This window comes from Mirounga angustirostris, unplaced genomic scaffold (genome assembly GCF_029215605.1).
Source record: "Mirounga angustirostris isolate CCGP_5_RB_7025 unplaced genomic scaffold, mMirAng1.0.hap1 SCAF_10, whole genome shotgun sequence".
NCBI classification, from domain to species: domain Eukaryota; kingdom Metazoa; phylum Chordata; class Mammalia; order Carnivora; family Phocidae; genus Mirounga; species Mirounga angustirostris.
In genome coordinates, this window is record NW_026991718.1 from 109,545,265 (window position 1) to 109,573,203 (window position 27,939).

General features: G+C 50.8%; 2 protein-coding genes across 14 annotated transcripts; one reads left to right on the forward strand and one right to left on the reverse strand.

The window, feature by feature from the left end:
- Positions 1-2: 2 nt before the first annotated feature.
- On the reverse strand, positions 3-23,077 carry VPS16 (VPS16 core subunit of CORVET and HOPS complexes). Of its 6 annotated transcripts, none has more exons than XM_064572909.1 (25): positions 22,936-23,077; positions 6,714-6,809; positions 6,462-6,550; positions 6,142-6,239; positions 5,930-6,058; positions 5,708-5,852; positions 5,454-5,569; positions 5,231-5,353; positions 5,045-5,100; positions 4,608-4,699; positions 4,406-4,498; positions 4,225-4,301; positions 3,628-3,759; positions 3,389-3,516; positions 3,217-3,252; positions 2,918-3,026; positions 2,613-2,747; positions 2,409-2,517; positions 2,220-2,317; positions 2,027-2,134; positions 1,627-1,704; positions 1,360-1,529; positions 1,183-1,279; positions 408-511; positions 3-292 (listed from the first exon to the last, which is right to left on the reverse strand). In XM_064572909.1, the coding sequence occupies exons 2-25, from the start codon at positions 6,716-6,718 to the stop codon at positions 148-150; spliced, it is 2,472 nt and encodes an 823-aa protein (XP_064428979.1). In that variant the 5' UTR covers positions 6,719-6,809; positions 22,936-23,077; the 3' UTR covers positions 3-147. The 6 variants fall into 6 exon arrangements, 5 of the variants coding, with proteins under 5 accessions (XP_064428979.1, XP_064428978.1, XP_054366005.1 ...); XM_064572908.1 differs by lacking the exon at positions 6,714-6,809 and adding an exon at positions 17,509-17,590 and having other exon boundaries at positions 22,936-23,072; XM_054510030.2 differs by lacking the exon at positions 6,714-6,809.
- Positions 22,750-27,938, forward strand: PCED1A (PC-esterase domain containing 1A). Of its 8 annotated transcripts, none has more exons than XM_064572913.1 (8): positions 22,750-22,897; positions 23,861-24,005; positions 24,530-24,609; positions 24,718-24,956; positions 25,056-25,206; positions 25,303-25,570; positions 26,906-27,181; positions 27,531-27,938. In XM_064572913.1, the coding sequence occupies exons 2-8, from the start codon at positions 23,882-23,884 to the stop codon at positions 27,776-27,778; spliced, it is 1,386 nt and encodes a 461-aa protein (XP_064428983.1). In that variant the 5' UTR covers positions 22,750-22,897; positions 23,861-23,881; the 3' UTR covers positions 27,779-27,938. The 8 variants fall into 8 exon arrangements, with proteins under 8 accessions (XP_064428983.1, XP_045741473.1, XP_045741476.1 ...); XM_045885517.3 differs by lacking the exon at positions 22,750-22,897 and adding an exon at positions 23,416-23,550; XM_045885520.3 differs by lacking the exon at positions 22,750-22,897 and adding an exon at positions 23,416-23,550 and having other exon boundaries at positions 27,110-27,181.
- Position 27,939: the final 1 nt, after the last annotated feature.

A 27,939-nucleotide genomic window follows, 5' to 3' on the forward strand; every position in this document is an offset into this window, starting at 1 on the left:
TCTAAAATGTCCCAACTTTATTTACAATCAGACCCCCGGCTCCCACCCCACCCCAGCTCCTAGGTTTAGCTCAGCTCTAAAGAAGCTGGATAAGCAGTGACGCTTCTGCCAAGCCTAGAGCGCAGGGTGACGTAGAGGGTGAGCCCTTCACTTCTTCTGGGCTTGTGCCCTAGCCCGCTGAATCTTGTCGGCCGTGGCCGCGTCTGCCGTTCCAGTGCAGTGGGACAACACAAGAGTCAGCTCTGCTTCGTTCCGGTGCTCAATGGCCACATCTGCGGCCTGAGCCACATCCCTGTGGTTTGAGGAGGAGGGGAGAAGGTGTCAGGCTGCCCAAGGGCACAGACCGTGCCCCTCATCAGCACCCTGGCTCAGCCACCCAGCACCCACAGGGCTCTCAGCCGACGCACCCAACGAGAAGCAAGGCCTTGACCTTCTGCTCAGGACCCACGCGGGAGGCATACTTCTTGGCCTCATATTTGTTGTGTTGTTTCATGCAGATCTCGACAAAGGGCTTAGGAGAAGTTGGGGAGAAGGAGAAGATAAGGCAGCGCCTTCCTGTCCTCTCTCTTATGAGCAAAAGCCCCACGGACGCATGGTCCCTGTGTATTTCATACGCCCTTCAGTGTGCATAATCTCGCCCCACCCCCGCCCTGACACACATACAACAGTTGTGATCTCTGCAGCCTCAGGGCAGGAACCACCTATACCACAGATCTGTTAGAGCCTTGTCCATGCTGCCACTCCACCATCTGAGGCTACCCTCTCGCAATAGGAGTCCCTTGCCTTCTCAGGGCCTGTGTTTTCTCTCACGGCTGCCCTTATCCCACCTATCCGACACACCACTGAACCACCTGCCACAGAAAACAATCCCCCTTGGTCTCGTCCACTGCCTCCCGAACATGCCCCCCTCAGTGCCCTTCCACGCCCTACTTCCATGAGACTTTCCCTTCGGCACACGGTGCCCACAGTGGGCCTCCTTGAGGAGAGCAGCTCATTCCTTCTCTGGCCAACATCTGTGGGCTAACTCGGGCCCACTTGCCCACAGACCTAGCCCACGAGTGTGTTAACTATGTGGGAGGGCTGAATAGATGCAGGAATGGGCCATCTGCCTGTCTCTGGGCCTGGTCCCCTCCCCAGGACTACACCCCTGGGCGTGGGGTCCACGCAGGGCCCCTGCCTCACCAGGTAGCCAATGGGCGATTTCTTGCTCTTAGAAAACTTCTCTAGCTCCTCCCAGTCTTCCAGATCCGCCAGGGCGGTCAGCTTCAGCCACCAGAGCCTGCAGGGAAGCTGGGCTCGCAGGTGTTGCGGGGCCGGAGGGCGGTCCCAGGACCTACCCGCGGCCCAAGCCTCACCTACCTCTTGTCCGGAATGCGGAAGTCACGTGCCAGCTGCTCTGTGCGCTTGCTGTGGCCGCCGAGGACGAGGGTGGTGACCGTGTCGTGCAGAGACAGGTCCACGAAGTGGCCCCCCAGCTCATCTTCCAGGCGCCGCTGCAGCCGCAGGAGCCGCATTTGATCCTCCGTGGCCTGAGGTAGAGATGAGGCCAGATGGGGTCGGACGGGGCCAAGGGACAAGGAGGCAAGACCGGAGCAGAGGAGGTCCTCAGAAAAGAGTAAGGCAAACCTTGGCTGCGAACTCATTCTTGGCCTTGTAGAAGGCGTCAGCTGCCATCTGCAGAGCCGCGACTCGCCCCTCGATACGCTACAGGGGCAAGCAGGGAAGCCTGAACTCACAGCACCAAGGACATCAGCCTTCCCTACTCGGGCTACACTTCTCTCCCCGGTCCCTGCGCCCAGGGTCGCCAGGGCCAGCTTTAGCCGCTGGGGGCACCACCCCAGTGTCCCTAGTGGGGAGGCGGGCTCCCCCGGGACCGACCACCATCCTGGCTTCATATCTTCTCAGACTCTCCCGAAACAGTGAGGACCAGTTGGGGTGTGTACCAGATAGGAGGCCCAGATGCCTGGAGAAGGAGCCCCACCAGCAGCCCAGCCCACAGGCCCCACCCACTCTGTGGACCTCAGACCTCCTCTGCAGCATAGCTGGCTCGGATGTGGAAGCTGCCCAGCTCCTGGTGGTTGTCATCCTGATTGTAAAGGTCCTTCAGTGTCTCTAGCTCCTGATGCTTACAGAACTGGGGCCATGGACAGGCAGTCAGTCAGCAAGGCCAGCTCAGGGGCTCAGGAGATTCCAGCCCCACCCCTGCCCAGGGCACACACCTGTCGGTACAAACTCAGGGCCATGGGCTGGTTCCGAAGAGTCATGAAAAAGTCTCCTCGGTTTAGCTCATTCTTCAGGTGCAGCAACACCGTGAACACTAAGGAACGATAAGGTGGTGTGGGGACTTTGGCCCGGCCCCGTGCTTAGCCCAGGGGTCCCAGCCTTGCCCTCTCTCAAACCCTGCTCACCCAGATCAGTGTCTCCACTCTCGATGGCCTTGCTCAGTGCCAGTTTGCTTCTCTTCATCTTTAGGAGAAGGGGTACCTGCTCCCCAGAGCGTGGCTCATACTCCAGCAGCTATGGGGTGGGGAGAAAGGCACAGAGAGAAGGAGCTGGACTGGGGGCCTCAAATACCAGTGTCAGAGCATCTGGGGAGGGCTGGGCACCCACACCTTGATGGCCAGCTCCGTGCGGCCACAGCCATAGGCCCGCGCAGCAATGTCGGAGTAAGAGACGCCTGGTGTGTCTCCCAGCTTCTGGTTAATGGCCCGAGCAACATCCTCGTCGGACACATCCTTCTGTTGCACCTGCAGATAGAGGGTGGTTGTCACACACACCTGGATCTCACCCTTCACCCCCCTGCCCACACTGGCCCTGGATCAGGACTTCCCCCTTCAGCTCTACACTTCGTATTTCCCACAGCCCATGGGGGCCTGGAATCCTCTAAATGACTTTGAAGCTCACCCTACGTCCTCACCTTGTAGCAGGCCCAGTGGGCCAGGATCCTGCTGACGCCCTGCACTTCAGGAAGGCGCAGGTACTCACAGATCTGGATCGCCAGGGGGTAAAGCCTCCTCAACACCAGCCTGGCAGGCAAGGGGATAAAACATATGGGGGTGAGGTGGGACAGAAAGAGAGGGCAGAGTGGCCCCAGCCTATAACTCGGGCCTCCCAGCTCCCAAAGAAATGGGTGAGCAGTGACCACAAGAAGCCAGCAGGGGCCGTACCACCTGCCCACAAAGAGCCCTCCTCCCACAACCCTGGGGCTTACTGTACCTGTCCAGCAGCACCTGGATGGTGAGCTGCTTGTATCTGCATTTTACCTGGTTAAGGATCCAGCTGGGGTATGAGCCCTATTTGCCAAGGACTTGCAGGCAGCGTCTTCAGCCCCATCCCCTTCCCCCACCGCCACTGACCGTAAACATCCTCGCAGCTCGTTTGAGGATACTGGCTATAAGTGAGAGGGATCCCAATGTGGTAGTCCCGAATGGCATTCAGCACACGCAGGTCCTGACACATGCGCACGAAGCTGTCAGGTGGAAATCTGTCGAGGAAACACTTTCCAAAGGAGGCCGCCTGAGAAGAGCCAGAGGGCAACAGAGGAGATCTTACCGGTCGCCCCACCCCTCCTTCTAGGGCACCCGCCCCGCCCAGCACCCACCACCCAGCCACTCTGGCCAGACCAACCCTGAGCAGACTCTTCTGCATGTCTGGCCGATGCTCATGTCCCGCAGCCTCGATGCACTGCTGCACGGCCTGGGTCAGCTGCCCCAGCTCCTGGATCTCCCGTAGGTACTCATCTGCCTTCTGGCTCTCTTTCTAGGGGGTGGGGGAGGGTGCCAGGGATGGGGTGATATGATAGAGAACACCCCCATGTCTGGTCCCCCCACACCTCTGGGCTGTGGTTCAAATGGGCTGGTATGGAGGGGCTGCAGAGGCCAAAGCCCAAACTCCCTTAGCCCACAGTCTACCCAAGGTACCCATACATCCCCTGCCATATCCGCCACAATTGCTGGCAAGGAGCCTTGATGGTAGCCCGGACTGGTGCCTGGGCTGGGCATAGTAGGGGTTCCCTGCACCTCCCCATCACCACAGGGAGGACACCATGTCACTTCAGTCTACCTGAGCTGGCTCTCCCCAGCCCAGTGTCCTGCCTGGATTCCTCTCTTGACAAGTGGCACCTGGCTGAGTCTACCTTGCCCAGCCAGGGGCATGGGGCTGAGCCAATTAGGAAGGGGAAGGAGAAGAACATCCTGGGATCCAGGAAGAAGCCTAGGGCTTTACCTCGTACTCTTTCTGGGCCTCCAACAACAGTGCTCCAGGGGCCATCGAGGCAATTTTGAAGATCTCCTCGCTGGCCACTAGGAGAAAGTGTTGGTGAGTGTTGGGAGGGCAGGGAATCCTCAGCACTGCCTCAATGCCCTGATCCTGCCCTGGGTCCCATGGTATCCTGTGAGGGCCTCACCTGGAACCTCATGCAGGAACTCGTGGGTGCTACAAGAGAAGATGCGGACCCCATCCAGCTCAGGCACCAGGTAGGAATCTTCATCCAGCACAAACCCGAGCTTGGTCAAGGTTCCCAAGAATACCCAGAAATGGGGCGGGGCAGGTGACCCTCCCTCTCCTCCTTTCCCCTCCCACTCCCCTGCAGGCAGCCCTCCAAGGATACTGGATGCTCTCAGGTGCGTCACCCACCACCATTAGCCGCCTCTCCCAGGCCACCACGACAGCCCTCTCTTTGCTCCGAGGACGGCTGCACCTGTGGGCAACATCACACAATCTGGGACACATACAGGACCCTGGGCCCACAGACACGTCTCCTACCTTCCCACATCACTGCTTACAGCCGGCGTTGGGACAGCCCTGAACATGTGTGCTACCCCTTATCCCGTTCCTCTGACCAACATCTGCTCCCCTCTCCCCCTGTGCTGTCAGCTCCCAGGGGCATCTGGGGCCCACAAGGGGACAGGGGTTTCCCTCAAGTATGCACTGGCAGAGATGATAAAATGCAAGCTCCACCTGGCTTGGCCATTAGACAAGATGAATGAAGGTGTCCCAGGAAACAAGGCTGCGCCCACCCCCAACATAAGACCCCCATCCTCACCAGACCATCTGCTTGGGGGGGGCCCGGATGTTGCAGTTGAACTCACACAGCTTCTCCTGAAAGGGTGCAGGGAACATCATGGCCCTGTCCCGGTAGTCACCAGTCTGGTTAAAAAGCCCTTCCCCTACTGCTAACAGATCTTTCCTGGACAAGGTAGCGTGCCCCCACGTTGTCCCAGGATCACACCTTGAGTGATGCCGTCCCCATCCAGATGTAGCCTGTGTCTGTGAAGAGTGCCAGATGGCGGTAGGTGAAGGAGACTGCCATCTGCAGGAAACTGCTCACTCCGGGGGCCAGGCCAGGGGGCGTCTGGGACAGGCCAGGGAGGACACCAGATGTTTTCTCGGAGCTTCCCCCACTGCCTCCCTCACTCCCTTCCTTCCATTTCACTCCCACTCAGGGCCCTCACCACTGCCGAGCAGGCTGCATGGTCAAGGAGGTAAAGATCAGGCCCCACGGCCAGAAGAATGTGTGCAACTCGGTCCTGGCACAGTGTGGTCCAACACGAGGGTGCACTCTGCAGACCTGCGGCCGGGGAAGGGGACAACTTCAGGACAACCAGAGCCCACAGCTTCTGCCTCTCTTGCTGGACCCCCCCACCCCCCGGGTCTGGAGGCACGTCTGTGGGCGCTGAATGTCTGTCTCAGGAATACCAGGGCTCACCCGGCACCTCCGGCATCCGGCGAAGTTTGAGATCACCCACATTGGCGCTGAGCGTAAAGCGGTGGGCCCCAGTGAGGATGGCCACCCCCGAACCAAACTCAGTATGGAAGATCCGGGCGTCTAGGACCCGGTTCTGGAGCACCTCCTGGGGAGAGGGGCCATGAGTTGAGGGAGCCAGAGTCCCAGACTCCATCCCTTTCCCCAGTCCCCTGCAGTCCCTACATTGCCCATGCTGAAGTGTCTCCGGAAGTCGCCATGAAGCCCATAGACCAGCACTACACCATCTTCCTGCACGCAGAGCAGCTCCTCCTCAGCTGACCAGCCTAGGGACACCACGGGCCCACTCTTCCACTGCAGAGGAGACGGAGGTTCCTGAGGCTGTCCTTGGGACACAGACCCAGCCTAGCCCCCAGGGGGGGATCAGGGGTGCTCACCAGTAGACTGGCCAGAGGCAGGCCAGAGGCAGAGAAGATCTCAAGCACTGGCCGTATGCTGGCCGCCTTCTCCTTCCGCCACGGGTTCCTCAACAGTGCTGTAGTTGAAGAAGAGATTTTCTGTCCAGTTCCCCAGGCCCACCCCATATGAAGCAAGCTTCAGAACCAAAATTTAAAGCATCTTAGCAGGGGGTGAGAAATGGGGGGGAAGAGGGGTGGCCACGTTAGCAAGAACCACCTGACAGCAAGGACTCCAGGCATCATGCACCTTGAGTTCACCCCATTGTCCCAGAATATGCAGTGGCAGAGGGGTGACATACCAATGGGGCCCCCATAGGGCGCAGCGGCTACCAGGCAGTCCCTGAGTTCCTCCTTCAGGTCCCAGTCCATGCTGTACAGCTCATACTTCCTGCCCACACAGAGGCAAGCAGAAATTAGCCTCCTCATGACCCTGCGTCCAGATGGATTGAGCCCAGAGGAACCCCTAAAGCCTCCATTTGTCCTTCACAGGGCAGGCAAGGCCCCCCACAGGTGGGAGAGGGCAATGACTAGAAACAGCTCGGGCAACTGACCACATGCATGCTTAGGGACAGCAGGTGATGGAGCAGAGGCTGTTGGCAGGGCAGGACGTGGTTCGTTGGGCAAGTGTCCGAGGATGGCAGGAGCTCCTGGCACAAGAGACAGGCTACTTGGTCAATATCCAGGGCATAAACTAAGGTAGGACTAGGGTGCGGTGGCTGGCTTGGGCCTCCATTAGCAGGAAATCAGACCCTCTAGGGGGGTCTCTCAGGGCAGGCAACCTTTCTTCTATTTCTGGTTTTTAACACCAAAGCAGGTTGTCCAGCCAGGGGTCCCCCTCAACGCTTGCCGATAATGATCTCCATTTTAGAGGCACTTAGTTAGCAGTACTTGAAAGAAATCCCAGAGGAGTTCTTCAGTGACTCCAGAGCTGGGGGGACAGAGTCCTGGGATAGAGATGTCAATCTCTGAATGCTCAGCTTATGGGAGTAACAGAAATCACAAGCTGGCACGAGATGACTGCAATCTGAGATGGGCGTGGGTCGCCAAGAGTGTGTGTGGCATGAAGATGGAGTAGGAGGCCTGAGGCATGCCATCATTTGAAGGCTGGAGGTGGGGACAAGGGGACGGAAAAGGAGTGGGCCTTATCCCAGGAAGCCAAGAGAAAGCAGTGTTTAAGGGGAGTGTTTCCTCCAGTATCATTTCCGGAGCCTTCCTGATAAGAATCAGAAAGATGCCTACCATTATCTTCTATTTGACATTCTTCTTGGGGTTCTAGCAAAATAATTTAAGAAAAAAAATAAAAAGAGGTTTATATTTCGGAGAAGGAGTGAGTTTGCTGCTATTCACAAATAATGTGATTGTCTACTTAGAAAATCCAAAGCAGGCTATGGAATAATGAACAAAAGAGCTCAGGAGAGTGATCAACAAAAACCTACATATTTTCTATACTGATAAATTTTATATATCATAGCAAGAATCAATTAGAATATGACTTTAAAAGACCCTAATCATGATGGCAATAAAAGAAGAGATAATAAAATAAAATAATAGAAACAAGATAATAATAATAAATATATTATATATATATATAAACAAATAATAAAAAATAAAAACAAGAATGAACCTAACAAAAGTTTTTACAAAATACAACCATGGGGTGGGCGGAAAGAGAAGTGACCCAGGAAACAGACTCTTAACTATAGAGAACAAACTGAGGGTGATGGGAGGGGAGAGGGCGGGGGGTGGGGCTGGGGTGGGGGGGTTGGTTAAATAGGTGATGGGAATTAAGGAGGGCACTGCTGAGATGGGCACCAGGCGTTTTCTGTAGTGACCAATCACTAAATTCTATACCTGAAACTAACATTACACTGTATGATAATGAACTGGAATTTAAATAAAAACTTGAAAGAGGGGGGCGCCTGGGTGGCTCAGTTGGTTAAGCGACTGTCTTCGGCTCAGGTCATGATCCTGGAGTCCCAGGATCGAGTCCCGCATCGGGCTCCCTGCTCGGCAGGGAGTCTGCTTCGTCCTCTGACCCTCCCCCCTCTCATGTGCTCTCTCTTTCTCTCATTCTCTCTATCTCAAATAAATAAATAAAATCTTTTTTTTTTTAAAGATTTTATTTATTTGACAGAGAGAGATACAGCGAGAGAGGGAACATAAGCAGGGGGAGTGGGAGAGGGAAAAGCAGGCTTCCAGCGGAGCAGGGAGCCCAATGTGGGGCTCGATCCCAGGACCCTGGGATCATGACCTGAGCTGAAGGCAGATGCTTAACAACTGAGCCACCCAGGCGCCCCAATAAATAAAATCTTTAAAAAAAAAAAAACTTGAAAGAGGGACATCTAGGTGGCTCAGGTCATGATCTTAGGGTCCTGGGATTGAGTCCCTCATCGGGCTCCCTGCTCAGCTGGGAGTCTGCTTCTCCTTCTATCCCTCCCCCTGCTTGTATTTGTGCTCGTTCTCTCTCTCTCTCAAAAATAAATAAAATCTTTAAAAAAAAAAGAAAAAAAAAGTTTTAAAAAAATCAAATCAAATCAGTTTACTCAAAGATACAGAAAACCTGGAGGAACATTCCAAACTGATCTATGAATGCATGAGAACTCCAATAAAAACCACTCCCAGGGGCACCTGGGTGGCTCAGTTGTTAAGGGTCTGCCTTTGGCACAGGTCATGATCCCAGGGTCCTGGGATCGAGCCCCACATCAGGTTCCCTGCTCCGCGGGAAGCCTGCTTCTCCCTCTCCCACTCCCCCTGCTTGTGTTCCCTCTCTCACTGTCTCTCTCTCTCTGTCAAATAAATAAATAAATAAAATTAAAAAAAAAAAAACACAAAAAAACCCCACTCCCATCTTTGGGGGTGGGGGAAGCACAAACTGATTCTTTTTTAAAAAAAAAAAATAGGCTCCACACCCGGCATGGGCCCAATGCAGGGCTTGAAATCATGACCCTGAGATGGAGAACTGAGCTGAGATCAAGAGTCAGATGCTTAACTGACTGAGCTATCCAGGCGTCCCAGCACATACGGATTCTAAATCTCACTTGCAGAAAAAAAAAATCATTTTAAACAGAAAATGCTGAAAAATATTTTAAAATATTTTGAAAATAAGAGAACAGATATATGTCAGATATCAAATACACAATATAAAACTAAAGTTAATTAAAACTGTTGTTCTGGCACAGGAATAAGCAAATAGATTGATGGAAGAAGAGGCCAGAAAAAGAACTGGGAATTGAGCATGTAATAAAGATGGCATTTCAGATTGCTGCAAATGGATACTTGAAATGAGACAATGGGCCATATGGGAAGAATTGCAATAAACACTATTTCATTACTTAATCTCTACAATAAAATATTTTCCAGATGGAATTCAAGATTTAAATGTTAAAAAAAAAAAAAATCAAGCCAGGGCACATGGGTGGCTCGGTTGTTAAGCATCTGCCTTCGGCTGGGGCGCCTGGGTGGCTCAGTTGGTTAAGCGACTGCCTTCGGCTCAGGTCATGATCCTGGAGTCCCGGGATCGAGTCCCGCATCGGGCTCCCTGCTCGGCAGGGAGTCTGCTTCTCCCTCTGACCCTCCCCACTCTCATGTGCTCGCTCTCTCTAGCTCATTCTCTCTCTCAAATAAATAAATAAAATCTTTAAAAAAAAAAAAAAAGCATCTGCCTTCGGCTCAGGTCATGATCCCAGGGTCCTGGGATTGAGCCCCACATCAGGCTCCCTGCTCAGTGGGAAGCCTGCTTCTCCCTCTCCTGCTCCCCCTGCTTGTGTTCCCTCTCTCGCTGTGTCTCTCTCTGTCAAATAAATAAATAAATAAAATCTTTAAAAAAAAAATCAAGCCATATAAGAACAAATCTTGGCTATTTTTACACTCTCAAAAGAGAAACAATTTCTAAGCATGATATATAACCCAGAAGTCACAGAAAAAGAACGAGTCTAAATAAAAAGGGCTTCTAGGGGCGCCTGGGTGTGGGCTCAGTCGTTAAGCGTCTGCCTTCGGCTCAGGTCATGATCCCAGAATCCTGGGATCGAGCCCCACATCAGGCTGCCTGCTCAGTGGGAAGCCTGCTTCTCCTTCTCCCACTCCCCCTGCTTGTGTTCCCTCTCTCGCTGTGTCTGTCAAATAAATAAATAAAATCTTTAAAAAAAAAAAAGGGGGCTTCTGTACACTTCTATATAAAAAGGAGTAAAAACAATATGTATGTTTTGTATTTGCTTCTATTTGAAAAACAAGAAATTCTGGAAAGATTTCTAAGAATCTAGTAACTGGTGACTGGTAGGTGAGGGGGTGGAATCAGTTGAATAAGGACAGGGACAGAATGAGACTTTGAGTTTTTAAATCACATTACTGGTTATTTATTAAAATGATTAACATTAAAAAACTTTTACACATTAAAAAAAATCCATGGAAAACAAACTAGGAAAACAAATAATGAAAAGGGAAAAAATATGACACATGTGAAAAGCAGGTACTTTTCTTAAAAATACAAAAGGCTCTAAGAAATTTTTTAAAGAAGATTTTATTTATTCATTTGAGAGAGAGAGCACACAAGCAGGGAGGAGGGGCTGAGGGAGAAGGAGAAGCAGACTCCCTGTTGAACAGGGAGCCCACCTCGGGGCTTGATCCCAGGACCCTGGCATCATGACTTGAGCTAAAGGCAGATGCTCAATGGACTGAGACACCCAGGTGCCCTGGCTCTAAGTAATTTTTAAAAATGAAAATAAAACCAAAAGAAAAATGGCCAAGGGCTATAATCATACTATCTTATGTGAAAATATTTAGAAACTAAACAAGAGTGACTGGGTGGCTCAGTTGGCGAAGGTGAAGCGCCTGCCTTCGGCTCAGGTCATGATCTCAGGGTCCTGGGATCAAGTCCCGCATCAGGTTCCCTGCAGGCAGGGAGCCTGCTTCTTCCTCTGCCTGCTGCTCCCCCTGCTTGTGCGTGTGTGCTCTCTCTCTCTGACAGATAAATAAATAAAATCTTTAAAAAAATAAAAATATAAAAATGAATACGTGTCAAGTGACCTACATGAGAAGATATTTGTAACATTTCTAACAAAGGGTTAATATGGAGACCATGTAAAGAGCTCCTTTTTACACCAATGGAAACAACACAATGGAAAAATAGTCAAAGAATATGAAGACATACCTAATGACTATGTAAATATGAATTTAAATTATTTTTTATGTTTTGGCTATCTGACAAAAAAATAAGGGGATAAGAGCATCCAATATTGCTGAAGATGTGGAAAAATGAACACTTTCACACATATTAGGTGGGTGTATAAATTGGTTCAGCCCTTATGGAAGAAAATGAAGTGCTATTTATCCAACTTTTAAATGTGCAGACCCTCTGACTTAGCAACTTCCTTCTAAGAGTCTAACTTCTAAAACTACTTGCACAAGTACACAAAGGTATGAATTTATTGCAGCACTATTTAAAATAGTTCTCTCCCTTGGGCGCCTGGGTGGCTCAGTTGGTTAAGTGACTGCCTTCGGCTCAGGTCATGATCCTGGAGTCCCAGGATCGAGTCCCGCATCGGGCTCCCTGCTCGGCAGGGAGTCTGCTTCTCCCTCTGACCCTCCCCCCTCTCATGCTCTCTCTCTCTCATTCTCTCTCAAATAAATAAATAAAATCTTTAAAAAAAAAATAAAAAAATAAAAAAATAAAAATAAAATAGTTCTCTCCCAAATCCTGGAAAAACCTCCTGGGGTTTTAACCATGGGGTTGGTTAAATAAACTATGGGATACCCATTCTGGGGAATATTATGTGGCCACTGATAGGGTGAGTCCGTGTACTGACATGAAATGATCTCTAGATGTCCTGTTAAGTAAAAAAAAAAAAAAAAAAAAAAAAAGCTGCAGCTCCATAGGAACTATATGAACCCATTTATTTTATACAAAAACTAAGCACATATTTTTGACAAGCATATTTACGTGTAACTACATGTGTGTGTGTAAAGACAGAAAAAAACCGCTCAGAGACATGAAGCTGCACTGAGCTAGAGACAGTGGTTACCTGTGCGGAGGGTGGTGAATGGAGGGATGATGGAGGACTGCTTATTTTTAGACTTTTGCATTATTTGAATTTTTGATAACACATACACATTTTTTGAGATTTTGTTACTAAAACTGTTGCATGAGAATCTGACGGGAAAATAGATGTTCACACGACCTAGTATGCCAGTTATCAATTTATTGCCACTCAGCTCCAAATTCACTCTCCAATACTGTGATAACAAACAGCATTTCTTTACGCCTTTCTCCTTCACCGTGAGTGTGATCTTAACCTTTCTCAGTAGAGGGCGCCTGGAGGGACCCTGCTGGAAGAAAGAGCTCTCTGAGTGCTCCCAGTCGGGGCAGAGCCGGCCAGCAGCCAGGGTATGAGGACATCTCTCAGTTATGCAGCAGCAACCTCAAAGGTTCGCCTGGAATGGTGATCACCTTCCCATGGCTCCCTGGAGAGACACCACACTCCTAGCCTCCTGCTCACACCAGGCTCTACCTCCTCGGCTGCCAAGATGCCCATCCCCTGGCTCTCCTCCTTCCACGGACCACCCCCCTCTGCACACCTGTGCACCCAATTACTGCTTGTGGCTCAGCGTACAGACACCACGTGCTCCGGGCTGCACCAGCAGCCCCATTCCATCGCATGCCCACACGCTTGGCCACCAGCTGCAGCTCACCTGTGTCCCCCTGCCTCTGAACCCCAGAGCATTGTTTCTTGCTTGCCCGGCAACTGGGGACCAGCTCTGGCCCAGGCAAACCAGCGAACTCTGCTTTCCAGTGACCTGCAATTTTATCTTCGCCATCAGGATCTGAACCCCAGCGTGGGGAGGGGCTTCCCTTCCAAGTGTGTCTTTCCTCGGGTGCTCTCCCTCAGCCCTAGGTTATCATACAAAATTTTCTTATATCTTACAGTTACTCTTTTATCACAGTTTCATAATTCTTTATGTTTATCAAACTTTCTCAGTTTAAGTCTCCTGATTGGATCCAAACTGATATAAACTTGGGGCAGGGAGTGGTCCAGAAGACAGCCCCCTAAAGATGAGATTTGGGGATTGGTTTGGTTTTGTGCTTGGGCCTGAGTGCAGTACTGAGCTCCCGGTCATGGGAAACGAATGCTAGTCACCTACTTCATGCAGCAGCATCACAATTAATCAAGCCTGCAGTTTGCTGTGATGAAATATCAAGTCAAACATGTACCTTAGGAGTGACTTCTGTGCCTGACCGTGGGCTAGATCATTTTGAGTGCACTTGAACATTTAAGAGAAAATGACAAGCTTGGATCCATTAACTTTCAGCTCAAGTCATGGCTCTGAGAAGCAGAAAGCTTCCATGATAGCCCTAAAAGAATCTCTTAGTTCTTACAGCCACAAAGCTGCTACTGCTAAAAACTGAACACAAAATTTAATTGCGTGGGCTGTTAAATTATAACAGGTGAATTCACCAACACACCATTTTTCAAGTGAAAGTTAACAGCATTGATCAGGACAAGAATTTGGATCCTGAAACTTAAAAACAGTCCAAGGAGACTAGCCTTCAGCTGCTTGAAAACCCTGTGATAACCTCACTTGGGGTAGATGTCTTGGGAGCCTCCCTCCCCAAGGCTGACCTGGTTAACACTACTGCTGAGTGGCTAATATGCCAACAGCAGAGACTAATATCTGGTCCCAATATGGCACCATTTCTGGAGGGACAAGCCTGCAAGTTGATTACATATGACTTTACAAGGGAGGATGTAGCCATCAGCATCCAAACCCACTGGTCAATCGCAACTTCGCTCATAGAGAGCAATCCGATGTAAGATCCTTCCAGATGTGATGCCGCATAAATACCACAGCATCACCTATGAAACGTTTCTGCCAAAAATGTTCACCCTGAAATCTATTCAAGCCTCTAGATCTAATATACAGTTTCAGGAAATACAGGCTATGATAGAGAATAAAGTTCAAAGGCACCACAGGGAAGCAATGGGACAAATCAAGAAAGTTATTCATCTCTTAAACAAGTCAATGTCATGAAAACAAAAGGTAAGGGCGGGAGTGGGGATAGTAATGTTCAAGTTTACAAAAGACTTAAGAGAGGTAAACAAACGAGGAATTCTAGTTTGGGTCTTGATTTGAACAAACTGGTTATAAAAAGACACTTTGAAGACAACTAGAGAAGTATTAAGGACTGGTTGTTAGACGATTTTAAATGTTAACTTTGTTAGGTGTAAAAGAGTATTGCAGATTTATAGGAAAGACTGCATTTTTATAGGAAAAAATGTCATTTTTTAAAAGTAATACACATTGATGTTGTGTAATTTATTTTTTTTTAAGATTTTATTTTTAAATAATCTCCACACCCAACGTGGGGCTCTAACTTATAACACTAAGATCAAGAGTTGCATGCTCTAGCAAATGAGCCAGTCAGGCACCCCTGCCATTTACTTTAAAATACAACAGAAAGGGGCGCCTGGGTGGCTCAGTTGAGCATCAGACTCTTGGTTTCAACTCAGGTCATGATCTCAGGGTCTTGGGATCAGCCCCGAGCCACGCTCAGTGCAGAGTCTGCTTGTCTCTCTCCCTCCCCTTCTGCCCCCTACCCCCCGCCAAGCAGCTCTCTCTCTCTCTCCCAAATAAAATCTTTTTTTTTTTTTAAAGATTTTATTTATTTATTCATGAGAGATAGAGAGAGAGAGAGGCAGAGGCAGAGGGAGAAGCAGGCTCCCCGCGGAGCAGGGAGCCCGATGCGGGACTCGATCCCAGGACCCTGGGATCATGACCTGAGCTGAAGGCAGACGCTTAACCGACTGAGCCACCCAGGCGTCCCTAAAATCTTTTTTTTTTTAAAGATTTTATTTATTTATTTGAGAGAGAAAGAATGAGAGATAGAGAGCATGAGAGGGAGGAGGATCAGAGGGAGAAGCAGACTCCCTGCTGAGCTGGGAGCTTGATGCGGGACTCGATCCTGGGACTCCAGGATCATGACCTGAGCTGAAGGCAGTCGCTTAACCAACTGGGCCACCCAGGCACCCCTCTTGTTTTTTTAAGATTTTATTTATTTATTTGACAGAGAGAGACACAGCGATGGAGGGAACACAAGCAGGGGGAGTGGGAGAGGGAGAAGCAGGCTCCCCGCTGAGCAGGGAGCCCGATGCGGGGCTCGATCCCAGGACCCTGGGGAACATGACCTGAGCTAAAGGCAGACGCTTAACAACTGAGCCACCCAGCCACCCCCCCAAATAAAATCTTTTAAAAAAATAAAATACACCAGAAAAAGTATTTGATTGAAAAGATGTGTCTGGGAAAAAAAAAAAAAAAGATGTGTCTGGAGTTAGCTTTTAAATAGTCCCAAAAAAGTGTGTAAAAGAGGGAAAGGTAAAGATGAAAAGAAAATGACAGTGTTGATCTGCTGGATGAGGAGTACATGAGTGTCCACTAAATTACTCTTACTATGTTTACATATATTTGAAATTTTTCTTTTTCTTTTTTTTTTTTTTAAGATTTTGTTTATTTATTTGACAGAGAGAGCGCACAAGCAGGCAGAGCAGCAGGCTGAGGGAGGAGAAGCAGACTCTCGCTGAGCAGGGAGCCCAACACGGGGCTCAATCCCAGGACCCTAGGACCATGACCTGAGCTGAAGGCAGCCACTTAACAAACTGAGCCACCCAGGTGCCCCTGAACTTTTTCTTAATAAAATATTTTAACTTCCAAAGTGCTGAAGCAAAGATTGCAACACAACAATTTTTAAGCCCAAATGATGATGATGTACTTTGTTGTACACCTGAAAATGTTCCTAGTAGAAGGCTGAATTCAATTCCCAAGAAAGAAGTGAGGACTCCTCTTTATCCAGTGTTCCAGGGAGTGAAGCTCAGATGAGGCCTGAGATCTGTCCACTGAAGTGACAGAATGTCACTAAGAACAAGGTGGTCAGACCAGAGTGACTGGTCAGTGGGAAGAGAGAAAACAGAAGCAAATGTAGATGGCGGTCTTTGGACCTTTGGCTGGAGTGGGTAGAGAAAAATGGGGTGAGGAGGGACCTGCGGAATGGGGGAGTTTATTTTTTGTTAGGATGGGGAGATACAGATCAAATTTCTAGGACCCATCCCAGAGATAAGGGAGAATGTCTGGCTATGGAAGCTTCACCTAGCCACCATCTCAGGTGATCTTGATGCAAGGGGTCCTGGACAACAGCTGGAGAAACACTGTAGCTGAAGGAGGGTGTGGGTGGACGGCACATAGTTTCTGGGAGGACAGGGAGACAGGGGCACATCTCACTGGGTCAGGTTTGGTAGGGGAAAGTCTAGGCCTTCTATGCGGACTTCCAGTTCTCTCGATGACTTCCAGTTCTCTCAGAAATACAAGGTGAAGTCAACTGTTGGGGAGGAGAGGCCAGGGAGACTATGATTTTCAGTATTTCCGAATTATTTCAATTGTTTCTTTGTGTAATCTTTTAAAAGATTACACAATGCCTCGTGATGAGTGTAGGCTGACCCCCCATAAAAAGACTGAGGACCCAGTTGAGGCTGGTGGGCATCGATCTGCTGTAGTCCCAACCTGGCTGTGTGTGGCCTGCCTGGCAGCACTGAGCAGCAGCCTAGGCACAGGGAGAGACGGTGAGTGCTTGGTGCACTGGGAGGTGGCTCCGTGCCAGGCAGGTGCAACCAAAGGACAAAGGAACAAGGTTGTCAGGGGAAAGGCAAGAAACTGAAATGACTGACTGTGAGTGTACTCCAAACTGGACAGGGAGGGACACATTTATAGAAGTGGGCTCTGCATGCGGACAGAAAGAGAAGGTTTCTGTCCGCATGCAGACAGTGAGGTTGAAGGACAGGTGTATCAGGAGGTATCAGAGTATCAGTGAGGACAGGAGCTTATGGTCAGACAGGGGGCTGCCTGAATTGAGTGTTTCAGAGGCGAAGCAATTCTGGAAGAGCACAGGTGCAGGGTGGAGGGTGGCTGATGTAGAGAAAATCACTTGAGTAGAGCTCAGGGAACCGTGAAGACAGGTGGCCACGTAAGTCACTCTGGAAAGTGGCAAGAGCTGGGATACGCAGGAGGCCGTCCAGTCAAACAGTCAGTGAGGGATGTGGTTCAGGAGGTTGGCAGCACAGACCTGGCTGGGAAGGAGGCAGAGCCCCTCCAAGGGGGATAGGAGTAAGGGTCAGGGAGTCAAGAGCAACAAAACACGGACTACCTCCCCAGGCCTTTGAGGTAAAGAAAGCTTCCCAGGGACAGCTGAGTGACTCAAGCTGTGCTCAAAGGGTGGCATGGGGTATGGAGAGGCAGAGTGAAGGGCAGCAGGGAGGGCGGCCTCTCAGAAGAGCCTAGGGGTGTGGACTCTTGTAAGGACAGCCATACCTTCGATCAGGAAGGCCAGTCATATCTTTCTCTTCTACTTCCAGGTCCTGGAAGTGGAAATCTCAGCAGCAGTAAACAGACCCTGGATTCCAATACAAGGAAATCACTAAACCTAGCAGCTTCTCGTAGCCTCGATACCAGCCCCCTCCAGGAAACACTGAAGAAATCCCTGTGGCTGTGCAACTGAATTTCTGGAAAAGTACGCTCCACTACAGTGTGAGAAGAGCCCTTGTGTGAAAATAGGTGATCTCCAGCCTTTGCCTCCAGGACCCAGGCTGGACTACTGGGCCACTGGGGAGGGAGAGGCACATCAGGTCTAGCCTTGGGGAATAATCTATTCCAAAATCTTCAGGTCCAAGAAAGCCCATCATCACTCCTGAAATCCTATGACTCCAATTTGCCTCAAAAATAAATACTATTGGGGCACCTGGGTGGCTCAGTCATTAAACGTCTGCCTTCAGCTCAGGTTGTGGTCCCAGGATCCTGGAATCAAGCCCCACATCGGGCTCCCTGCTCAGCAGGAAGCCTCCTTCTCCCTCTCCCACTCCCCCTGTTTGTGTTCCTGCTCTCGCTGTCTCTTTCTCTCTGTGAAATAAATAAATAAAATCTTTAAAAAATAAATAAATAAATACTATCAGGGCGCCTGGCTGGCTCAGCTGGTGGAGCGTACAACTCTTGATCTTAGGGTTGTGAGTTTGAGCCCCACGTTGTAGACATTACTTAAAAATAAAGTCTTTAAAAAATAAAAATAAATACTACTAAAGAACTCCTGTACATTGTTGGTGGAATGTAAAATGGTGTAGCTGCCAAGGAAGAGTCTGATGGTTCTTCAAATAAATAAACACAGAATTACATGTTATCCAGCAATTCTATTCAGGGTATATACCCAAAAGAACTGAAAATAGTCTCAAAGGGACATTTGTACACCCAGGTTCATAGCAGCATTATTCATAATAGCCATGAGATAGAAGTAACCCAAGTATCCATTGATGGTATATTGCATAAATAAAATGTGTTATATACGTACAATATTATTCAGCCTTAAGAAGGAATGAAATTTTAACATAGGCTACAATATGGGTAAGTCTTGAGGACAGGACAGTATGCCAAGTGAAATAAACCAGTCGCAAAAAGGCAAATACTGTATGCTTCCACTCTCTACCATAGTCAAATTCATAGAAACAGAAAACAGAATGGTGGCTGGGGGAAGGGGAACATGGGGAGTTATTATTTAATGGTTATAGAATTTCAACTTTGCAAGATGAAAAAGTTCTGGAGATTTCACTGCACAACATGAATATACTTAACACTACTGGACTATCCTTTAGAAGGTTAAGGTAGTGAATTTTTTTTTTTTTTTAAAGATTTTATTTATTTATTTGAGACAGAGAGAATGAGAGAGAGAGAGCACATGAGAGGGGGGAGGGTCAGAGGCAGAAGCAGGCTCCCTGCCGAGCAGGGAGCCCGATGCGGGACTCGATCCAGGGACTCCAGGATCATGACCTGAGCCGAAGGCAGTCGCTTAGCCAACTGAGCCACCCAGGCGCCCCTAAGGTAGTGAATTTTATGTTATGTATATTTAACCACCATTTTTAAAGATTTATTTTTTATTTCTGGGGGGAGGGGCAGAGGGAGAGGGAGAGAGAGAATCTCAAGCAGACTCCCCACTGAGCAGGGAGCCCGACACGGGGCTTGATCTCACAACCCTGAGATCATGACCTGAGGCGAAATCAAGAGTTGGATGCCCAACTGACTGAGCCACCCAGACGCCCCTAACCACAACTTTTTTTAAATGTTCAGATTTAGGGACACCTGGCTGGCTCAGTCAGTAGAACGTGTGACTCTTGCTTTTGGGGGTGTAAGTTTGAGCCCCATGTTGGGTGTAGAGATTATTTAAAAATAAAATCTTAAAAAAAATGTTTGTGTTTATATGTCCCCCCCCAAAAAAAACCCCTACTAAAATAGTCAAATCTCTCTTCTAAGAACAGTTTCAGGAGTACATAATGTATCTTGTCTCCTTTCCCTTACCATAAGGGATGTTTCTACTAAAGTACCTGAAGCAATGTGTCCAAAACCAAGCTAACCCTTTCCCCACAAAACTCACTCTCCTTTCTCATCTTAAGCCAAAAATCCAGTCATTCTCAATTCCTTGCTCTACCTCTTTCCTACCCAGTGCAACCCATGACAATCTCCTTTGATTTTGTTCCCTAAAACTCTTCTGACGCATCCCCTTCTATTTCCAACATTATTGCCCCAGTGTTCCCCATCATCAACCTCTCCCTGGCCTATTGCTTGCTCCTTCCGAAAGGAACTTACTTATTTACACACACATACACAAACACAAACACATACACTCCTGGCAATCCAGCCACACTGGCTCTCTTTGTTTAGATGATTGAGAGTGTCCTAGTCTTTCCAGCCTCAGGACCTTTGTATATGCTCTTTTTCATCACACTCCCTGCACCTACGTTTACTCATCTCCTGGATGAGACATTATTGTTTCCTTCATTAAGTCTTCTTTACTTCTAACCTCCCAGTCTATTATACTCTCTTAGGACCTTATAGCTCTCCTTTACAGTGATTATGATTAAACAAATACTGAGTCATTAATGGTTATCAACTGTCTCTCCTGCTGGCTATAAGCTCTATGAGAGCAGACAGGGTCCATGTCTCTTTATTGGTTGATACACATTCAGCCCTGCAAAGGGTTGGGCAAAATTAATAAACAGGATTAATCCAAGTTTGGTTTTCAAGATAAAAATGGCTTAAATTCTGGAGCCCTATAAGAACTAGTAACCATGCCCTCTCTTTCCCTTCCCAAATTCAGTGAGCTTTCCAGAACATTACTTCCAACACAAAAGAATCCTGTCCTGCAGACAGGACTCGAAATGCAATGCTTGTATCATTCATTTACTTATTGGAACATGTCCTGGCATAAAGCTATGCACAAATATGAGTAAAACCAAATAGCTGCATTTAAAATATTTCCACTCTGGCGAAGCTAGAATATGCTGTATTTTCCTGTTAAAACAACAACAACCAAAAACCCTATGCTTTAACACAGGTTCTAGAAGAACACTGGATTCAAAGCCTGGCTCCACCACTTACCAGCTGTGTAACCTGGCCACCTAACCTCTCTGTGCCTCAGTTTCCTTATTAGTAAGATGGGGCTAATAACGATACCTACCTCATGGGGTCATGAGACAAACAAGTTAATACATATAAAATACTTAACATAGTGTCTAGTACACAGAACGGCTCAACATCCATTATCGAAAATCATACATCCTCCACAGCAAGGCTTAGACCTCTATTCTTTCTGGCAGCACACCACAGGTAAGATGGCTAGCCAGATAGGTCATGTCTGTGGCATGCACTCAACACTTAGACTCATTTAAAACTTCCCTGGTGGGGGCACCTGGGTGGCTCAGTCGGTTAAGCGATTGCCTTCGGCTCAGGTCATGATCCTGGAGTCCCGGATCGAGTCCCGCATCGGGCTCCCTGCTCGGCGGGGAGTCTGCTTCTCCTCCCTCTGACCCTCCTCCCTCTCCTGCTCTCTGTCTCTCGTTCTCTCTCTCTCAAATAAATAAAATCTTTAAAAAAAAAAAAAACAAAACTTCCCTGGTGTATCAACAAAGCTAAGACTGCATGTGAGAAACAGGAGTTCTGTGGTAATGAGGTAATCGTCTTTAGCATTCTCTGGTTTAACAAACTTTTGTAGGCGACATGTATTTTCCAAAGTAATACAAGTTCATATTTTTAAAAGTGTATGATGTATGAAACACTAAGTTACATGGCTGCTTTTGTCAAATGGCATACCTTCTCCACAAAAACAGTTGAAATCGTTGTTACTTCCTACTGACCTTACTGCTTTTTAATTAAATTTCTGCATTTTTTTCATACTGCATATTTCATATGCATATTTATAAGAGGTAAGAATTATGAATAAACAACAAATGCAACAGATCTCTAAAAATCGCCACAAAAGCATTTGTCCTTCTTGGAATGTTAAGAGCTGACATTCTGGGGCGCCTGGGTGGCTCAGATGGTTAAGCGCCTGCCTTCGGCTCAGGCCATGATCTCCAGGGTCCTGGGATCCAGCCCCAGGTCCAGGCTCCCTGCTCAGCGTGGAGTCTGCTTCTCACTATCCCTCTGCCTCTCCCTTTGCTTGTGCTCTCTCTCTCAAATGAATAAATTTTAAAAATCTTAAAAAAAAAAAGGAGCTGACATTCTGTGTATCAAAAATTACACTGAAAAGTTTTAACATGTGAATAACAATGGTATAGTTTCACTAACACAAAAGAGTACTTTGTATTGAAATACGACCCCAGTGCAGTATCTTCATAACCTTTAGTCGACACCAATAAAGTATTTTTAAAATTGTATTGGGCAAGTACTACATAACAGGCACTGTTCTAAAGATGTATTGGACATAGATAAACATAGTCTTGGCCCTCCAGGAACTTAGTTTAGCAGAAGAATCCTATGCAAATATTGCCCTACTGTGCTATTCATAACAGACCATAACACCGGGCCCATGAGGCCGAAAGGAAAGTCAGCTGATTCTACTGGAAATGGATCAGGGAAGATTTTAGAAAGAACCCTTGAACTAAGCCCTGAAAGATGAGCAAAAATTCTTCAGTGAGATAGAGGGCAATGGCAGTACCCACAGAAGGAACTGCAGGCTGGATGCAAATATGGGAAGCCGTGAAACATCGTGGTGTACTGGGGTCCTGTAATTCTGTGCAACTAGAATGCAAGACTTGGGTAGGAGGGGGGCAGACGGAGCTGGAGACTATAAATAGAGGCTGACTTACAGATGTTCCAATAGGAGTTTGTATGTTACCCTACAAAGAAGCGACGCCACTGAAAAATCCTTGTCAGGGTAATGATGTGATCGGTTTACACACTTCAATCGTTTAGGACTCTACGACTCCCGTGAGACGGTTATCCCTAGCTGAGGGTCCTCACTCGCGGGGCCCCTGGATTCGCCCCCTTCTCCCAGTTTGCTGTTACCCCACCCGCCGTGCGATCCCGCCTCCCGCGGAGCGCCCCTGTAGTCCGACTTTGGCAGCACTTCCCCGCAGGAGACTGGACACTCGCTGTCACCCGCAGGCCGTCCCCTCAACGTGGCATCTGAGCATCCTTTCGGAGGCTGACAGATCTGAGCTTCGGCTTTGGGCTCTGCCCCTACTCGTGTGACCGCGGTGTGACTGCCTCAGTTTCCTTCCTGGAGCTGGGGAAGGCCCGGCCCCCTGGCCATTAGGCGGCTGTGCGTTAAGTGGTAGACGCCGGGGGAGAGCCGGCGAGGGGCGGACCCCAGCGCCCACAGTGACGGGGGCGCGCGCCGCCGGCTCCGCCCGAAGACTCAAGGCGGCGGGCGAGCGGGGTAAGCCGGGCCGTGGGCGGGAGGGCGGGGCGGCTCACCGGTAAAAAGCAGAATCCCCGAGCGGGTTCCAGTTCGCCGTGTAGCAGTCCATGGCTGGTGCAGGCGGCGGCTGGGCAGCGCCGAAGGGACACCCGCCTAGCACGGGCTCCGGGCCGGCACTTCCGCTTCCGCCCGTCCGGGTCACGTGGCGAGGATGCCGCCACGGCCATCACCACTGTGGGCAGCTGCACTCGGCCGCCGCCGCGCCCCCGCCCACACCCGGGCCTCGTGCCCGCCCGGGTGGGCCCGGCCCGGGCCCCTGCCCCCCGCCGCGGCCGCCCCCGCCGCCTTCCTGTCTCCTCGGGCGCCGGGGGTCGCGCAGGGCGGGACATGGGTGACCGGAAGTGGAAGCTGTGAGCGTCGCCGCCCGGGGCTCCGAGGCCCGAGGCGCCGTCGGGGCCGCCGCGACGCACGCATGGAGAGCGCTGGGCTCCGGGCTGCGCACCGACGGCTAACCGGGACGCACGGGTTCCGCCGGGCGCGGGCTGTGCAGAACCGACTGGCCTCCCGGGGCGCGGGAACATGAGGCTAGGCCCGGAGCCCCCAGAGGGCGAGGCGCGCGGTGCGCGGGCCTGCCCCGGGCGTGGGTGAACGGTGCGGAGCCCCGGGACTCGGTAATTGGCGCTAGCGGGCGCGCGCATGCGCGGGGCGGCGGCGGGCACGTGGCGAGGCGCAGGGCGGCGCCGCGCGGGAAGCGCCTCGGTGACCTGGTGGCCCGCGGGCTGGCGACCCCCCGCCTCTGGTGCCAAGTGGGACCGAGGCAAGGCGCCACCATGGGTCCCACTGTGCCGCCGCCACCTCGCTTCCGTAGCCCTGAGCAGCCCGGGAGGGGCCGGCGCAGGTCTCATTTATCCCGGGGCGGGCCCTGGGGCCGACCTGTCCTGAGTCCCCGCCCGCGCACGGCTTAGTGGCCTCTCCCCGCAGCCCGTCATTGGCAGCGGCGGCATGGTCTTCTGTCTGGAGAACGAGGAGCCGCGCCTCTCCCTGCGAAGCGCCATGGTCCACTTCCAGGCCTCGGAAGTCCAGCAGCTGCTACACAACAAGTTCGTGGTCATCTTGGGGGACTCAAGTGAGTGCCCCTCTAGGTTCACACTACCCAGCCCCGCATCTTCAGTCTGTTTTCTATGACTGGACCCTTTGTCACCATCCCAAATCTCTTTTCTGACCCCTAGTCTCTTCCAGTCCAGTAGGTGTTCTGTTTTTTATTTCCCCATGCAATCTTCCACAGGTGTCTGACCGATGTAGTCTGTCACATTTTTTACCCCATCCTTGCTCAGCATTTTCCTCCCTGACAGTCTCCCATACTTTCCTTCATGGGAGCAGTGGATTGTGTTGTCTGTCTCCTGGGTGACTTGGCCGACTTACTTCTGCCAGGTGATTGGGCCACTGTGTACTAAGTTGGGGGTGGTGCACCGCCAGAGGCAGAGGTAGTACCAGGATTTTTTTAACCTCACCTTTTCTCCTGCCTCTGTAATGAGCTCCACAGAGGTGGTGTTGGGCAGCCCCAGCCTTGGGAAGATGGGAGGCCTGGACTTAGGAGGAGCTAGGGTGGGGTGAGGCTTGTTTAGCCTCAGGATCTCTGTCTCCCTGCAGTCCAGCGGGCTGTGTACAAGGACCTGGTGCTCTTGCTCCAGAGGGACTCACTGCTCACAGCCGCCCAGTTGAAAGCCAAGGTGAGGGAAGCTTGGTAGCCACGCCAGTGGTGGGTGGGCACAGACCCTGGCCTGGCAGGGTCTTCCTCCCTGGCATGGGTCTGACCAGCTGGGTGGGGGGGTGGGCAGGGGGAGCTGAGCTTTGAACAGGACCAGCTGGTGGCTGGGGGTCAGCTGGGCGAGCTACACAACGGGACGCAGTACCGGGAGGTCCGCCAGTTCTGCTCGGGTTCTGGCCACCACCTTGTGCGCTTCTACTTCCTCACCCGCGTTTACTCCGAGTACCTCGAGGGCGTCCTGGAGGAGCTGACATATGGGCCTGCCCCGGACCTGGTGATCATCAACTCCTGCCTCTGGGATCTCTCCAGGTTGGGGCGGGGGGAGAGGGAAATACTGGTTGGGGGTGGAGGTATGGCTCAGAGGCTATCCACCCTGTGCTCTTGCCCACCCTATGTGCTGTCCGACAGGTATGGCCGCTGCTCGATGGAGAGCTACCGGGAGAACCTGGAGCGGGTGTTTGTGCGCATGGACCAGGTGTTGCCAGATTCGTGCCTGCTGGTGTGGAACATGGCCATGCCCTTGGGGGAGCGTGTCACTGGGGGTTTCCTTCTGCCAGAGGCAAGTGACTGAGGCCCTTCAGGATGGGGGAGGAGGCAGCTGACTGGTAGACAGAGAGCCTTCCCTCCCGACCCTGCTTCATTGTGCGGCTCTTAGATGCTGCACTTTCTTACTCAGCTCCAGCCCCTGGCAGGGTCTCTGCGGCGGGATGTGGTTGAAGGGAACTTCTACAGTGCAACACTGGCCGGGGACCACTGCTTTGATGTCCTCGACCTCCACTTTCATTTTCGGCATGCGGTACAGCACCGTCACCGGGACGGTGTCCACTGGGACCAACACGCACACCGCCACCTCTCACACTTGCTTCTGACCCACGTGGCCGACGCCTGGGGCGTGGAGCTTCCCAAGCGTGACTATCCGTCTGGTGAGCCCTACCACAAGGGAGTAGGAGAGTGATGCAGAGGGGGTTCTTAGAGCATAGGGCTCAGAAACAGAATAGGACAGAGTACTCAGGGAGTAGAGGCCTCTTGAAGGATTGTTGTGGCTCCTGAGTGCACCTTTCTCATCCCCTGGGGAGGGTGAGATCACGGAAGCAACATTTTGACCCAAGTTCTGGTTCCATATGGTCTAGCATATAGTCATCTCTGTACGTGAGTTCATGTAAGCTTTGAGCACGTAAGGCAGCGTGTCAAAAGATCCCTATCCCACAGATGAATAGGGAAGAAATGGGGGGACTTCTAGCTAGGCATGGGGGTAGGAGGGTGGAAAGACGGAAATGGAGGAAGGGCAGTCATTCGATGTTGCAGAAGCAAAGAAACCCCTCAGCTGGTGCTGTCAGGCCTCTCAGTTCTTGCTTGCTCTCAAAAGGAGTATGGTGGCTGATTGTTTCCATGTCTGCTTTCCCCCTGGATCATGTCCTCAAAGGGCGAGGTTCCTACCTTGTTGCCAGCTCATCCCTTTTGGCCTTGGTGTCTAGCACAATTGCTATGTACATGGTACCTACAGGGTAGCGTTTGTTGAGTTGGGGGCACAAGTCATGTTAGAAGGCTGTTTATAGCAGCACTAGAGGGTGTGAGGACACAGAGGCCAGGAATGTCACGGAGGTAAACTAGGACTTGGTAGCCAGGAGTCGGAGCCTTGAGGAGGTGGATTAGGACTTTGATTATATAATGGTTGGGTTTCCTTGTTTTTTAGATGAGAACTAATCCCCAGCGAAGAGAGGGGTGCTCTAATGGTTGTAAGGCTAGTTTGTGGTGGCTTAGGTCTTCTGAACTCAGTTTGGAGGTCCAGAAATAGGGATGTGAAAAGGAAGAGTGAGGTGGGAGGATGTGACTGGTGAGTTTGGTTCAGGCAGACCTCTGAGGTGCTGTGTGTTGTGAGACCCACAACATGACAGGGTCTCGTGGTGTCTAGAGAGAAGACTTCTTAGGCTCATTTGTTGGTCTGTGGGGAGGAACTAGGAGAGGAAAAAGCTACAGATACAGGAACCGGGCATACAAAGGGAGAAGGCTCTAGAGGGGAGCATGAGGTCAGAGCAAAGGCAGATCTGTGACTTTGAGAAAGGCAAGGAAGAAGAAACATACCCTGGGCTTGGCCTGAAATGAGAGAGAATGAGGAAGATGGGGTAGGAAGCAGAGGGTGCCCCCGCCTGGTGGCCTTTTTCTCCAATAGGAGGGAAGAGAGGTTTAAGAGTGTGGACAACCAGAATTTTGGGTGGCCTGGCTCTCAGGCCTAAAACAAACAACCATCCCGTTCTTAGACCCGTGGATTGAGGACTGGCGAGAGCCGGATCATCTGTTCCAGGGGAGCCATGGGCAGCCCCCAGACTTCGGGGAGCAGCTGGCCTTGCCCCCACCCCAGCTCTCTCCCCTGCCCCCTCCCATGCCTTTCCCCTACCCCATTCCTCAGCCCTCGCCACCTCCCTTGTTTCCACCCCTGCCCCAGGACACCCCTTTTTTCCCAGGCCAGCCCTTCCCACCCCACGAATTCTTCAATTATAATTCAACAGAAGACTTCTCGATGTCATCCCACTTAGGTAGGTGCCTCCGCAGTCTCCCCTCCCACCTCTCCCAGCCTCCCTATGCACCTTCCCCAGCCTAGCCTCCTGTGCCCAGGTGGACTGAGAGGAGTTGGGTAGCTCCTTGTGCCCCCAGGATTGGGTTCAGTCACTGCTGGATCTACAACAACATCTGTAGACTCGTTAATCAACTCTTTGATTGTCATAATTTGCTGATTTGGAGGTAGGGGAAGTGGTGTTGCCATTTTGTAGATGGGGAAACAGAAGCCCAGAGAAGCTCACCCTGGAGGATTAAAGCTGCCCGGAGGCAGAGCTGGGCTCACCTGGTCAGAAGCCCGCTCTCTGATAATGGCTGGTTCTTTTGTAGGATGTGGCCCTGGAGTGAACTTTGTGCCTGGCCCCCTGCCACCTCCAGTCCCTGGCCCTATCCCCCATGGTCAGCACCGGGGCCCAGTGGTCCACCGGGGAATGCCACGCTGTGCTCCCAACAGCCCCTACCACGTGCCGAGGATGGGGGGGCCCTGCAGGCAGCGGCTCAGACACTCAGACAGACTGATCCACACAAACAAACTGGACAGACAGCCTCCTGCCCATTCGGGGACATGGCCTGGGTAGACTGGATCTTGGACTGGGGCTGGATGTGCCAGTGGCCCTACAGGGCCTGCTTGCCACCCCCAGTGCTGGGTCAGGGTGTCTGTTATGCCTGGCATTGTTCTTGTCCATTGCTGTCACTAATAAAGGCATGGAAGAACAGAGTGGCATCTTCCTGTGTGAGG